The sequence below is a fragment of the Grus americana genome, chromosome 29 (genome assembly GCF_028858705.1).
Source record: "Grus americana isolate bGruAme1 chromosome 29, bGruAme1.mat, whole genome shotgun sequence".
NCBI classification, from domain to species: domain Eukaryota; kingdom Metazoa; phylum Chordata; class Aves; order Gruiformes; family Gruidae; genus Grus; species Grus americana.
Window position 1 is genome coordinate 1,287,679 of NC_072880.1, and position 14,210 is coordinate 1,301,888.

The following is a 14,210-nucleotide window of genomic DNA, read 5'->3' on the forward strand; positions in this document are numbered from 1 at the left end:
CGCTCTCCCCTACAAGGGGGCAGGCGGGGAAAGGAAAACCCTAAACAACCCCAGAGGTGGCTGTGGGAACTCCTGAGCAGGATTAGACCCAAAAAGGGACGGAGATTGGAACGCTCTGCCTGGCAGAGACCAGCAAGAGCTGGGGAAGAGCACGGAGGGGCTGCGGGAGCCACGGCGGGAGGCGAGGAAGGGGAGAGCGAGTATTTACATCTTCATTAGATAATGTTTGCGAAGCACTTTGCGCACGCACTCTGCCACATAAATGTTAAATATCGTGACCGCTACCGGCAAAGTTAGGCCAGATGAGCAGCGATCCTGCACACCGAAAGCCCTTTCCTCCCACAAAAATTTTGTTTTCAAAAGCCTGTGACATCCTTCCCCTCCCCGCCTGCAAGAAACCCACGGCAGGGGAGCGCGGAGGGAGCGCGGACAGGGAAAACCGAGCCGGGATCCAAATTCCCCTCCAAGGAAGATGCGGTTTACACGCAGCACAGGACCCAGCTTTTCTGGGAATGCTTCCGGAGCAAGGACCGTGAGCAGCTCCGAATCACTCCCAAGCTCTGCCTGGGCCAGGCAGTGTAATCATTAACGGTGCCACTCATCTCCTGGAAAACACGGACTGGCAGATCTGGTTTGTCCGGCACTGACGGCGCTTTTGGGGTGCGAGATACGTAGCAGCCAGCGAGATACGGAACAACCTACCCCGAAGGGACGTTTTCTCTCCCACCTTCCTCCTAAATAAAAGCCGCACACCCTGCAGCGGGGAAGATCTCGCCTCTTTCCACCAGCGCAGCTCTCGAAATCCTTTCCTCCAGCCTCCCCGTGGGCTCCCTCTACGATTAAAACCGTGGCGATACAAGGGGTTAGAGTGCGGCGAGTAAACCCACGTACGAGCCCTGGTGCTGGATGGCGCTCGCTGGTGCTGCACGGCTCCTTCTGCATCTCCTAACACTGAAGGAGGAAGATCTCCACTGGTTTGCACTGGTCTGTCTCTCCCGGGAGCCTGCCTGGATGTCGACAGGGTGTCGGGAGACCCGTGCCCACCTCAAAACCATCGTTTGCTCGGTGGTGGCAGGAGGACAGGGGCTGCTGGGGTGTTTTTGGGGGGCAAAGTCCTCACATTAACTCATTTTCAAGTCATTTCTGTTGCTGAAGAGCGGTGCCACCCGGCCAACAAGCGATTCCTGGCTCGGCCAGGGCACTTCAGGCGCCTGACCTTAAAGAGCGGAGGAGACTGCGGCTATTTAAAGAGCAGAGAGAAGTCTTAAGCCCGGTAATGACGCCCCGCAGCTCCCCGAGGCGGGGAAGTCGGGCAGCGAGGCTCACGCTGCATGTCCCCGCTCTGACACGCCGCCGGGACCCGATCTTGCTGCTTCCCCACCTGAGATGGGAGAGAAATTCAACAGCTCCTTAATTTCTGCTCCGGAGGGGTTGGCTGCAGACAGGCAGAGCCTCGTCGCTGGCCTCGTGGCCGGGTTCTCCGGCTAATTAAGAGTTACACAGAGGAAAAGCGCGGTGGGGTGGTTTTGTGCTCCATCCCAGCCCCTGCCTCGCACACACGCTCTATCCCCCAAACCAGGAGAAAGCCGCGCAAAGGGCTCATTGGCGAAGGAGGTAAGAAATACGGCACCCATCCTGCCAACGAACACACCGAACCACCTTTCGGCGCAGCAGCGTGTGCCGACGTGCCGGGAACCCATGTTGAGCATCTTCAACGCCATCGGCCAAGGATGTCTCCAGCGGATGCAGCATCACAGCCACCCCTAACGCCCTGAACTGGTTTCTTCTGGGGCACGGGGAGCGAGAAAACCTTGTTTTCAGCAGAAAGCCATGCCGGCGACACAAACGGGCGAGATCCATGTAGAATAGATGCTGTCGCACCCCTGCGGCTGGACTGCGAGTCCTGGTCCATGAGCCCAGGGCCATCACAATCTGCCTCCATCTCTCAAGTCACCCCAAAAGCAAATGTTTTTTTGTGGGTTTTTTTTCTGGGATTTATTCCCCCAGCTCGCATCCCTCTGCCACGCCGGTCTGCTTGGATGCCGGGCATGGATGCCAAGCGGGGTCCGAGCCGGCTGCCGAGGAGCGAGGTGCCTGTTTCCAGCTCCCAAACGTGCAGGGACCTCCATCTTCCCACGCACAGAGCGGGGAAGACGCGGGCAGCGCTGCCTACCTGGGACCACGCTGTCCGGAGACCGGAGGCGGGGGGGGATCAGCGGGACCCTCACCGGCCGCTTGCCCCCCGTTCCCGGGGCAGAAGGTGAACGCATCCCGCTGGGGTTTAATTAGCTTAATTGCCTGTGAGGAACTGGGTTCTGGAGAGGATAAGAGGGCGGTGAGATGCCCCATCCATCCCAGGGGTGCACCCCCCCACACCCCAAAAGCCCTCCTGATGAAATTCAGGTTAAAACTGAGGCTATCTGGGGCAAAATGGTCCCGCCGTGCCCTGGGGAAATATTTAACAGCCGGGGAGCAAACCCGGGTGTTTCCCCATTTCTCATTTCAGCCACATTTTCCCCCCGGTGGGACGAGGGGTGGGTTTGGGGGGGACCATACGCCCCGGAGCGATGGAGGGCCGGGCCGGGGGGGGGGGGCTGAGACCCCCGGAGCCGGAGGGGCCGCGGCCTGCCCTGCCCGCCCTCCCCAAAACACCGACTTTTACCCCAAAACGCTGCTTTTTTCAGCGAGGACCCTCCGGCTGCCGGGAAGGGTGTGCGGGGTGCGGGGGGGGGCGATGTCTCCCCGCCGCCCCGGGTCCCGCTCCCCCCGGCTGACAGCCACCCAGAGCCCTCGGTGAGCGGCGGGCCCCCCTCCCCGGCCCTCCCCGGCCCCCCACCTACCTGTCGAGGGCCTGCGGAGGCCGCACGCTCATGGTGCCTCGCCCGCGGCCCCTCGGCGGTCAGGGCGCGGGGAGCCGCCGCCCCGCTCCGGCCGCCACCATCCCCGGTGTCCGGCGGCGGCCTCGGCGGCCTCGGCGGCGGCGGGGCCCGACCCCCCGCTCCGGCGTTGATCCCGGCTCGGCTCGGCTCGGCGGCGGCGAGGCGCCCCCCCCACAAAACCCCCCCCCCCCCCGCTCCTTTCGCCCGGCGGCGCTGGGGGCCGGGCCGAGGGAGAGGCCTACGCCCGCTCCCAATCCCCGGGCTCGCCCGGCCCCCGCCGCCGCCGCCGAGGGGGCAGCGCCGGCGGGAGCCGGGAGGGGGAGGAGGGTGGTGGTGGAGGAGGGGGGGGGGCGGCCCGTGGGGACACCCGGCGGGGAGAGGGACGCACACACACACACACGGACACCCACGGGGACAGCGTGGATGGGGGGGACCCACGGGGAGATACGGGTGTGTGTGGGGGAACCACGGGGAGATAGGGGTGTGTGTGGGGGAACCACGGGGAGATAGGGGTGTGGGGGGGACACGGGGACAGCGTGGATGAGGGGAGACTCATGGGGGGACACGGGTGTGGGGGGGACCCACGGGGGGACACGGGTGTGGGGGGACACGGGGAGGTATGGGTATGGGGGGGACCCATGGGGATGTATGGATGTGGGGGGGACCCACAGGGAGATATGGATATGGGGGGACATGGGGACAGCACGGATGAGGGGAGACTCATGGGGAGACACGGGTGTGGGGGGGACCCATGGGAAGATATGGATGTGGGGGAACACACAGGGAGATATGAGTGTGGGGGGACCCATGGGGCAACACGGGTATGGGGGACACACACGGGGAAACATGGGTGTGGGGGGCGGACCCACGGGTGCGGGGGCCCCACGGGTGTGGGGGGACACACAGGGACAGCAGAAATGTCGGGGAGCCCTGGGGACAGTGTGGATGTCCCATGGGGATGCCAGAGTGTGGGGGACCCACGGGGCCAGCGTGGATTTGGGGGACCCACGGGGACACCCAGGTGTGGAGGAACCCACAGACAGAGCCCGGCTATGGGGCTCCCACCTGTACCCCAAGTATGGGGGGGCCCTCAGCCACAGCAGGGATTTGGGGGGCACAAGGCTTTGGAGGGGACAGGGGGGCTTGCCCCCTGAAATCCCACCAAGGGGTGCCCCACGAGGAGCCCCCCAAACCCTCGCCACACCTCAAGTCCCCACAGGTGCCCTGCGCCATGAGGGGAGGGCACAGGGGGTCCCCGAAAAGGAACGCGTGGCACTTCTGCCCCTCCTGTCCCTGCAGGTTTCCCAGCGTTGAAAACATGGAAAAGTGAAAATGAAAATGAGCCGTTTTCCGGGAATCCCTGGGATTGAGCCTGGATCACCCCCCACATCCCTAATCCTGCACCCCAAATCCCGCACCAGCTCCCACCTTCCCACTTCCCCCCCCCAAGCCAAATCGGTTTTTAGGGGGCCAGCCCATCCTGCCTGCCTCCCCCCGTGCCGCCGTCCCCCCAAATCCCGTTTGCACACCCCGGGGGGGGGGGGGGGTTGGGGTCGTGGACGTGGCCTCCTCTCCGTGGTGATGGTGGCTTTGGGGTGCCACTGGATTTGGGGTGCCCCCCCGAGGTGACAACAGCCAGACCCCTCTCTGCAAACTGGTTTATTTTGGGGGGGGCTGGTTCCTGCCCTTTGTACAGGCAGGGCGAGACCGGCAGCTGTGTGCAGGCAGGGACCCAATGGCCGGGACGACGACGACGAAGGGCTGAGCGTGGGGGTCGCAGGGGCACCCCACACCCCGGGGGGGGGCTCAGCAGGACCCCAGGGTTGTGCTGGGGACGTCGGCCACGTCCTGGGGTGCAGCGGGGTTGGTTATGGGGGGACAAGGGGGTGTCGTGGCTGCCCCCCCCCCCGCCTAGGGCGGCTGGAGGGACCAGCTGGGGGGCTGGAGGGGTGCGAAGCTGCTGGCTGGGAGCACCCCACTTTTGCCAGCCCCCCTGCCCTTGAGCTCCAGCTTCACCCCGGGGCAGCTCTGCGCAGCGGTGGCATCGCGCCGGCCTTCCTCCTCCTCCTCCTCTTCCTCCTCCTTGCCTTCCTCCCTCGGCTGGGATGATGGGGGCTCTGGCACCGGCCCCCCGGCCACGAGCGGGAGCCCGGGGAAGGCTCTGGGGGGGAAGCCGGGGCGCAGGAGCACCGACGTGGGGAGCCCCGTGTCGCTGGGGACCCCCGGTTGGGGGGGCAGCAGTGGTGGGGGGTGGCTGGGGGGGGCCAGGACGTGGCCGGGGAAGGTGGCCCAGCCGGGTGCCAGGGGGCCCAGGGCCGGCAGCGGCGGGGGGAAGGTGGCCAGGCGGGGAAGCTGCTCCGGGACCCCCAGACGGCAGCACGAGCCCCCCAGACACTGGGGGGACGCGGAGCCAAGGCCTGCGGGCAGCGAGAGACAGGCAGCGCCGTGAGCGTGGCCGGTGGCACCGTACAGCAGGGCCGAGCTGGGGTCACGCCGTGGGGCGCGGGCAGCACCCCCGGATGCTCCGGCCGGTCCCCTCTCCCCTGGCCTCGGCACCCCACGGGTGGGTGCCCCGTCCTCTCTCCCAGCCACAGCCACTGGGTGCTGCTGTGGGACTGGCAACGCGGAGGCCCTGCCTGCCTGCCTGCCTGCGCTGGGGCTGCAGGCAGGGCCCTGCTGCCTGCACCAAGGGCCCCGAGCCCCACCGTACCCTGCACCCACCAACGCCCTGGCTGCTCTCCACCACCCCGCTGCCCTGCCTGCAGGCAGCGAGCCCTGCCTGTCCCCGACGCAGCCCCTGCCTGTGCGGGCAGCAGCGCGCTGGGTGCTGGCACGTGTGTGAACTTACGGGTCCCGGCGGCGGCCGCCCTCTCCTCCAGCATGTCAGGGTGCCGGGGACCCCGGTGCCAGGCCAGCGGCTCCGCCATCGCCCGCCGGCTCAGCAGCACGCTCGGCACTAACTGGGGGGGGACGAAAGGGGACGTGGCAGCGCCCGGGAAGGGCAGCCTGTCCCCAGGGATGTCCCCAGCCGGGCTGGGTCCCCTGGACCCCCTACCTGGCTCGGCATGCCAGGGGGCACGGCGGGGGGACGGCACAGGCAGCCGGTGCCCGGCAGCGAGGACGGGCAGCGGGCATCCCACGCGGGGCAGCTGAGGAAGATGAGTTTGCTGAAGTTGAACTTGTAGGTGAAGCGTTTGCCCTTGGTTTTGTGCAGGATGCGCTTGTTGTAGTAGTACCTGGGGGGGGGGCAGGCGGGGGCGTTAGTGGACGGACGGACAGACGGACGGCCATCCCCACCGAGGGCTGGGATGGCGGATGTCACCCCCCGCCCCGTGCCCGCCGTCCCCTGCGGCACCTGAGAGCCCGGCTCAGCTTGTCGTAGTTCATCTGGGGTTTGCATTTCCTCCGACCCCACAGCCGGGCCACTTCGTCAGGGTCCTTGATGACGAACTCCCCGTACTCGCCCTGCTGCCAGGCGATGACATGGCGGAACTCCTCCTTCTGCAGCAGCTCCAGGATGAAATGCCATAACTGGATCTGCCGGGAGCCGGGGCTGGACTCGGCTTTGTACGCCCAGTCGGGGAAGACCAGCCCTGCAGAGCAAGCGGGGAGATGGGGGGGGCGCTTAGGGGTGTCCGGGGTCACTGACACGCTCCCCCCGCCTCGCTCGAGGCAGCAGCTTTTTAGGAGGATGATGATGATGAGACCTGTGCCCCATCCCGGAGTGGCTGGGGGTCTGCAGAGAGGGACCGACCCGGGGTGCTGGCAGGGAGGAAAGTGGGGGGGGGGGCTGCGGGGGGGCCCTTCACCCTTTCGCACCCCAAGGCTTTGCCCCGCGGGGGGGGCTCACCTGGCACCCAGCAGGAGCCGGGCAGGACGGGCAGCCCCTGCGACGGGCAGCCACGCTGCATCCTCCAGCCTGCGGGCAGAAAGCAGAGCGGCCCGACGGTGAGCACCCGGGACGCACCCAGCACCATGGCAGGGGGTGCACCCAGCACCGGGGATTCACCTTGCACCGGTGGGGTGCACCCAGCACCGGGGGAATGCACCCAGCACCGGTGGTCTGCCCCCAGCACCGGGGATTCACCCTGCACTGAGGGGGTGCACCCTGCACTGGGGGGATGTGCCCAGCACTGGGGATTCATCCTGCCCCGGTGGGGTGCACCCAGCACCGTCGGATGCTGCCGCGGCGCTACGTGACCTCCCCGACGTGTCCGGGACAGGCCACGCCGCTGCAATCCCACGAAGACGGTCGTGTCCTCACTTGCAGGGGGTTCAGCATCGCCAAAAAACCCCAAACCCACCGGCCCCGACCGCTTCCCGCGGGGTCTCGGGTTGGGGGGACCCCGGTGCCGCCCCCCCCCCCGCCCCACTCACCTGCGGCCCCGCTGGGAGGGGTCGTCCCGAGTGGGAGCTGCTGGGCAGGAGAAACCCTCTGAGGGTCTCAGGGAGCGTCACCTGGAATATAAAGGGAGGGGACGGGTTAAGCGTAAATCTCCTTACACCCCGGCAGGGAGGAGAGGGAGCGAGAAACGGCTGGGGGGGGGGGGGGGGGAGTGGAGAGTCGGGGTGCAGGAGGGAGGTTTGGGGGTCCTTGCCCCTTCAGCTGCAGGTTGGTGCCCCCCCCGCCCCGTCCCGTGTCCTCCTTGTTTTATCTGAGCGTAATTCCAGATTCAGCCAAAAAAAAACCCAGGAAAAAAAATATTAAATAAAATATGGGAGCAATGAGAGCGATGGGAGCGATGGGACGGGGTGATGGCAGCTTCATCCCCCCCCCCGCCACCATCGGGTCCCTCCTCTCCCTCGCCCGAGCGGCCGTGGTGCTTCCTTGGCCCCGTGTCCCAGCCGGGTCAGAACAAACGGGGCACTTTGGGGTGTTTGGGGCGGAGCGGGACGGCAAAGAGCAGATCCAAAGGGCGGGAGGAGGCTGCGACCCCCCCCCCCCAGAGCTCGGGCGGCGAGGGGAAGGCTTCGGGCCCCGTTTCTTTCCTCTCCTAATTTGCTTTCCTCTCCTCGTTTGTTCCCCATCTCTCACTAACGAGGGCCTCGATGCCTCTTTCAGTCTCTGGTGCAGGGTGGGGGTCCGGGGTCCCCGGGGGGTGTTTTCCTGGGGTGCAGGTGAGGGGGTCCCCTTGGTTTAGGGGGAGAGGAGCTGAGTGGGGACCACAGACATGGAAGGGGGGGGGGGCTCCAAATCGGGGCAGGGGGTCCCCGCTGCCCTGCTCTGGGGGGTGGGCAGGGAGCCAGGATACCTGGGTCCCCCCAGGATGGGGGGGGGGGGTTTGGGGGGGGGGGGCAGGGGGTGATCCCGCAGCGCTGGCTGTCCGGGCTGGGATTTGGGCTCCTGCCCCTTTATCGCTCCCAAATCCCATGCCAATCTCCTTAGCCGCCACCCCCCCCCCCCCCAAGTCCGGGGGGGGGGGGGGGCATCGCCCCCCCGGGCAGGCAGAGGTGAAGGGCCTGTTTGTTTAAAAGCATTAATGCTATTAAAACAAGCGGATTAGGGAGCATCGGAACAGCCAGGAGCCGGGGGGGACCCCAAGGGGGCCGGGGGGAGGGGGGCGGGGGGCAAATCCCGGGGCTCATCCCAGGTGTGGGGCAGGGTTGGGGGGTCGCCGCAGAAGGACGGGGACGGAGCATCACCGCAGCCACCCCCCGGTGACATGTCACCCCCTCATTTCCCGGGGCCGGGACCCCCCCCCACCCCGTGCAGCAGAGTCTGACCCCCACCCCTACGGGAAGCTGCGTGCTCCGCTGCGTTCCCATCCTGCCGTCTCCTGGGACCGTGGGATTGAAAAGGTTTCGAACAGAAACCCTACCCGGGCTGGGTCGGGGAGCGACGGGGGGGAGGATGACGCGGGGATGAAGGTCACATTGGAAAGGCACAGCCCTGGAAACAGCCAGGCGAGGGGCTGAGGGGGGTCCCCGGGGGGGCCGGGCTGGTCCCCAGGCATGCTGTGCCCTGGGACGGTGACACCCCCTGTCCCCACTCTGTGCCCTGCGGTGTCCCAGGGCTGGATACAGCCCATCCCAGGACTCGACACGGCCGCCCCGGGGCTGGATACGGGAGTCCAGGGCTGGATACGGCCATTCTGGGGCTGGATATGGGAATCCTGGGCTGGATACGGGAATTCTGAGGCTGGATATGTCAATCCTGGGGATGGATACAGCAATCTGGGACTGGATATGGCAGCCCTGGGCTGGATACGGCCATCCTGGGGCTGGATACAGCATCCCGGGGCTGGATACATCCATCCCGGGGCTGGATACAGCAATCCCAGGGCTGGATACATCCATCCCGGGGCTGGCCATGCTGGGCGCCGGGGGAGCGGGGGGCACTGGGTCTGGCTCCTGACCGTGAAGCTCTTGCAGCTGCCGTGAGGAGCAGGGCTGGGATTTGGGCTGGGATATCGTCGGCTTCATCCCCCGAGCCCAGCCCTAATCCTCAAAGCTCCTTGGTGTTTTCCCTCGCTGCCTAAAATCCTCTTCGGAGCTGGCAGCAAGGGGGGGCCGGCGCAGTGGCACCAGGGTGATTGGGTGAAATTGGTGAAAATGGAGAACAAGATCCGTTCCCTGCCTGTACCGAACCCTGCCTGCAGTGAACCCTGCCTGTACTGGACCCTGCCTGTACCAAACCCTGTCTGTACCGAACCCTGCCTGTACCAAACCCTGCCTGCAGTGAACCCTGCCTGTACCGAACCCTGCCTGTACCGAACCCTGCCTGTACCGGACCCTGCCTGCAGGCAGAGGTGGAGGCACGGAGCGGCCTCGGGAGCATGAGGCCGGCGCGATGACCCCGAGCAGAGCCATGTCCCACCCCGAACATCTGCACAGGGACACCCCAGCACGTGGGTGGGAGCCGTGGGGCGAAGCAGGGTGTCGGGGGCACCGGCCGTGCCCCGTGCCCGCTCCGGTGCCATCGTGGTGGGCATCCAACCCACGCTGGGAACGAGAGGGGCTCCGAGGGGTGCTGGGACCCCCCCTGCGAGGGAAGGGCTTGCGGTGCCTCTCCCACAGCGCCTGCACCGGATCGCTCGGGGGTCTCCTACCTCCCGCCGGCACCCAGCGTCCGTCTCGCCCGCGCGTTCCCCGGCTCTGGCGCACCCGGCCCGATGCATTTCACCGTGCTAGGGTCACTTAAAATGAAAACCCAGTCCTGCCGTGCTCGCTCCCGGGGCGGGGGGTGGCCGTGGCTGCACGGATGATTGCATTAACCCCTCACCAGCCGCGGGCTGCCGACCGCTACCGACACCGTCCTCCTCCTCTTCCTCGCGCCCAGGCCCTACGAGTGATGGGGATGCAGCTCCCCGTGCACCGGTCCCTCCCTACGGCAGACCGGCCAGGGGCACCGATGGGGACAGCCAGGAAGGGCACCGAGTGCCTCGGGGTCCCGCCGGAGAAGCGGGGATCCAGCAGGGATGTTTCGCCAGCCCTGGAAAACCCTCCTGGAGCCACGCACGAAGCCCAGGGGCACCAAAAGGGCTGGCAGCCCATCCCTGCCTGTGCTGCAGGCACCGGTTTTCCCCATCCCTGTGAAGCAGGTGATGCTGGGCAGCCAGAAAGGCGATGGGACCCTCCCCAGTTCATCTCCTCCGGTGGCGCGGGGTCACCGCCGAGCCGGGGGTGGGGGGGATTTGGCGGCTCCGGCGTTTACCAAGGCACCAGGGATGTGCCACGGCCCTGGGCTCGGCTTCATCCTTCGGTGGCAAGACCCGGCCCCGCGCGCTTTTGGCACACGTCGGGTTTGGGGAGCGTCCGCCAGCCCTCGGCAACGCCATACACCCTGGTGCAGCCGTGACCCCGCACGGCACCGGCAGATCCGGGGGGTGCCCGTGGGCACAGCTCGGCCTCCCGGGACCCCCTCGGCCGTGGGAAAAGCTGGGACGCGAAGGGGAAGGCTGGCCGAGGAGGGGGCTGGGGGCCCTACGTCTGCCGTGGGGACAAGCCCCACTCGGCTCAACCGTCGCGGGAAGGTGATGGTGGGGAGCGGCATCCCTCCCCGCGCACCCCGCTCTGCCGGTGCCGGGGAATGAAATCCCGGGGCTGTTTGCCGGTTAAATCAAGTGAGGCTAACGCGATGGAAAGCGATACGGGTTGGGGGGCGACTGGGGGTGGGGGTGGGGATGGGATGGAAGAGCGAGGGCTGTGCGAGACGGGTGCGGGGGACGGCTGCAGGGGTCCCACGTGGGTGCTCACCCCCGAGGGGGATGCCGCAAAAATTGAGTTGTGTGTGTCCACAGCACCGGGGGGGGGAACCAGGGCTGGAGTGAAAACCTCCCGGCTCTCCGTGCCGCGTCCGTGTCCCGATCGGCGCACAGCTGGGCCGGTGCCGAGAGCTCACGTGGCAACACCGCAGAGAGAAGCACGACCCGCCGTGGGCCCAGCGTGGGCAGCAGCACGGTGCCCATGGCACCTCCCTGGCTTTGCCCGTTCCCAGCCGGCGCAGCTCCGCCGGCAACACTCCTGCCCGCGGCCCGAGCCCAGCCGGAGCCAGCCAGACGCGCCCCGGCAGCACGGGGGCCGGGTGGAGCCGGTGAACGTTTCTTGCCGATCCAGGAGCTCGCTGCAAATCCCGCAGGGCGCAGCCGGCTTCGCGGCTGCCCACCCATTGCGACACCGTCAGCCGCGGCGGCGCGGTGCCAGGGCCCTGGGCGCCGAACGCTTTGCCTACCAAAGCGCCGGGCGAGTTCCCGCTCCTTTGCTTTCCCTCCCGGTAATTGGGAGCGAAGAACCCGGGCGGTTCGCTGGCTGTTCAGACTTGAACATCTAAAGAACACCGGGATGGGGAGGCGGCAGTGCCGGTGTCGGACCACTGACCCACCGTGTCCCGGCACCAAGGGCAACCCATGCACAGCTTCCCCCTGCCCGTCGCACCGGCACAGAACTGGGGGATGCTCCCGGTCCGGCCCCGGCACCTCGTTGCAGATAACCCACCGAGATGTCCCCATCGCCGCGAAGCGCGAGCCGGGATCGATAAGTCATTTCTCGTGGGTTAATCCCCACCCCGCCGAGAGAGACCTCGCAAATTAAAATAAGAATAAGATGAAGTCGGGTGGGAAGGGGGGGAAAAGCAAGAGGTGGGGCGGGAGTTGGGGCGGGGGGCGAGCGGCCAAACCTGGGGAGCGACGAGGGGAAAGGAAAGGGAGAAGCGGGATGAAAAGGGAAGGAGGGAGGGGAGGAGCGGAGGGGGCTCATCTGAGAGGAGGATGAGGGACAGGGCGAGAGGGGAGATGAAGAGCGAGGGGACACAGTGAAGCGGAGATGGGGAGGAAGGAGGGACAGCAGAATGGGCAGGAAATGCTAAAAAACAAGGGGAGAAAAGGAAAAGGGAGAGAGGAGGCAGGAGCCAGGGTGAGGGGTGCTGGGGGACGGTGCCGGGAGCAGGATGCGGCCGCACACCCTGCTCCGGTTCCCGAAGCCTCTTCAGGTGCCATTAGCGGGGATGGGAGGTGACAGCTGCCGATCGATAGCAATCGCCCCGACAGACTCCCGCTAATAAACCCATTTCGCTCCCGTTCCCGTGCGCCCCAGCCCTCCTCCAGCACCCGGCCATTCCCCCCCCCGCCCCCCCGGATGGACACCCCCCGCCCCCGGACCACGGCCACCTCCGAGCCCCTTTTTGGCCGACGCCGTGCAAAGCCCACGTGCCGGGCAGGATCAGGCCGTGGGGCTTCGCGGAGGCGGGAGGACACACACAGCTCATCCCTCCTCCCGGCCGGGCGGGAGCAGCTCGCGCTGCGTCTCGGAGGTGCCTTTTGGGTGCCAAGGGAGGATTAACAGCACCCCAGGCAGGACCGGGGCTGGAGGTGGTTTTAATTGCCATTAAGAGGAGGCTGGGACTGGATGAAAGAGCTTTGGGGTTTTATTGCACCTGTGAATTCAGATGGCTCCAACGGCGGCAGGCTCCAGCCGACCCGGGGGGTGCTCCTAGCCCAGATCCCCCGCGGGGAGCAGAGAAGCCTGGGATAAATTTTGGGGGGGGGGGTGGGGTGCCAAGAAGAGACCTGGGGTACTTGTGAGCAGGGTGGAGAGGGCGTGGGGAAATCCCCAGTGGGTCTGCCCGCTCGCTGCCTTCGGGGGGGGGAACCTCCCACGCGCCCAGCTGCACACGAGCATCCCCCCAGCCCGCCGAGCCGGGCATCCCTCCCCGAAAAGGCTTTGGAAATTCCCGGAGAGATTCCCCCCACCTCGTCATCCAGCCCGCCGCGACCCCGGCACCGCGACGCTCCGGCGTCGGGGACACACTCAGCCACGGCGCGATGCTGCGGCGCTCGGACGGGGAGCAGCTCCGGTCCGGTTCCCCCCCACCCTGGGCAACCGCAGCGTGCGGAGCTTCATCCCCCCCCCCCCCCCACTTCCCATTGCATCTTCACCGCCCGTGAGCGAGCGAGAGCTGGGGGGGGACAGCGGTGGTCACCGGGTTGGGGACAGGGGACCCGTCGGGGCTCCTGCTCCTCCGAGGAAGAAGGGAAAACCCTGCGGGGCTGTTTCCTAATCCTGATTTTCCTTTTCCAGGGCTCCAGGTGATGCCCCGCGGAGCCGGAGCCGAGGGATGCGATGGGGACGCCTGTCCCCCGCGAGGACACGGGGCGGTGGGGTGAAGCGCGGATCACTTTGTCCCGAACCCGTTTCAGGCGAAACGTGGCCGTGGGCATGGGTGGGAGCCAGCTGCCAGTGCCCCCCCCTCCAGCCTCGGACAGGCCGGACTCTGCTCCCATCAGGTCGTGGTGGACGCCATCGGCTTGGCGTAACCACGGGGGGCTTCGGGGGGGACACGAGGATCGATGCTGGGAGGAACGGATGAAGGAACCTGACCCCCAGAGTGTTGTTTTTTTTTTTGACCACCCCCCTGGGGAATTGGGGTCCGGCCGGGAGCTGGAGAGCAAATAGGAGATAAAATAACGAGCGGGTGAAAGGGGGGAGCGGCACAGATGGACACCCCCAGCCCCCCCCAGCCCAGCGGGCGAGGAGGAGGGGGGGAAGGACGGGAGGAAGATGAAGAGAAGGCGCAGAGGAAGATGCAGCCCATGTCCCGCTTCACCTCCCCCCTCCGAGGACTCATTCCTGGGACTGGGATAAGGATGGGGAGTCCCAAATCACAAGCTACCCCCCTAAAAAAAAGCCTCCCCCCTCATCACCCCCACCCCGGGAGCCGGCACAGCTCCGGAAGAGCGAGCGGTGGAAGGAGGAACGACACGGGGGGGGCTTTCCCCGGCATCGCCCCCCCACCCCAGCACCAGCCCTTGAACTCGGCTCTTGGCCCAGCCGGGGTTGGGGAAGGGGGGTGGGGGTGTGTGGGGGGGAGCACCTGGCTGGGAGCGCAGCCCGGCA

At 66.9% G+C, this 14,210-nt stretch overlaps 2 protein-coding genes across 6 annotated transcripts in view; both read right to left on the bottom strand.

Moving 5' to 3' along the window:
- ARHGEF11 (Rho guanine nucleotide exchange factor 11) overlaps positions 1–3,066 on the bottom strand; it is a 25,452-nt gene extending 22,386 nt beyond the window's left edge. For 3 of the 5 annotated variants that reach the window (XM_054806507.1, XM_054806505.1, XM_054806504.1), the window contains exon 1: positions 2,841–3,065. In XM_054806507.1, the coding sequence (XP_054662482.1) occupies positions 2,841–2,872 (32 nt within the window). In that variant the 5' untranslated portion in view covers positions 2,873–3,065. Of the gene's footprint in view, positions 1–2,840 lie in introns of all 5 variants that reach the window. The other 2 variants (XM_054806506.1, XM_054806508.1) reach the window with 1 other exon arrangement.
- A 1,724-nt stretch (positions 3,067–4,790) lies between these two features.
- LOC129197494 (ETS domain-containing transcription factor ERF-like) lies at positions 4,791–7,299 on the bottom strand. The gene is made up of 6 exons (XM_054805982.1): positions 7,257–7,299; positions 6,730–6,798; positions 6,235–6,472; positions 5,935–6,115; positions 5,151–5,839; positions 4,791–5,040 (listed from the first exon to the last, which is right to left on the bottom strand). The coding sequence occupies exons 2-6, from the start codon at positions 6,788–6,790 to the stop codon at positions 4,791–4,793; spliced, it is 1,419 nt and encodes a 472-aa protein (XP_054661957.1). The 5' UTR covers positions 6,791–6,798; positions 7,257–7,299.
- Between the last annotated feature and the right edge of the window lie 6,911 nt (positions 7,300–14,210).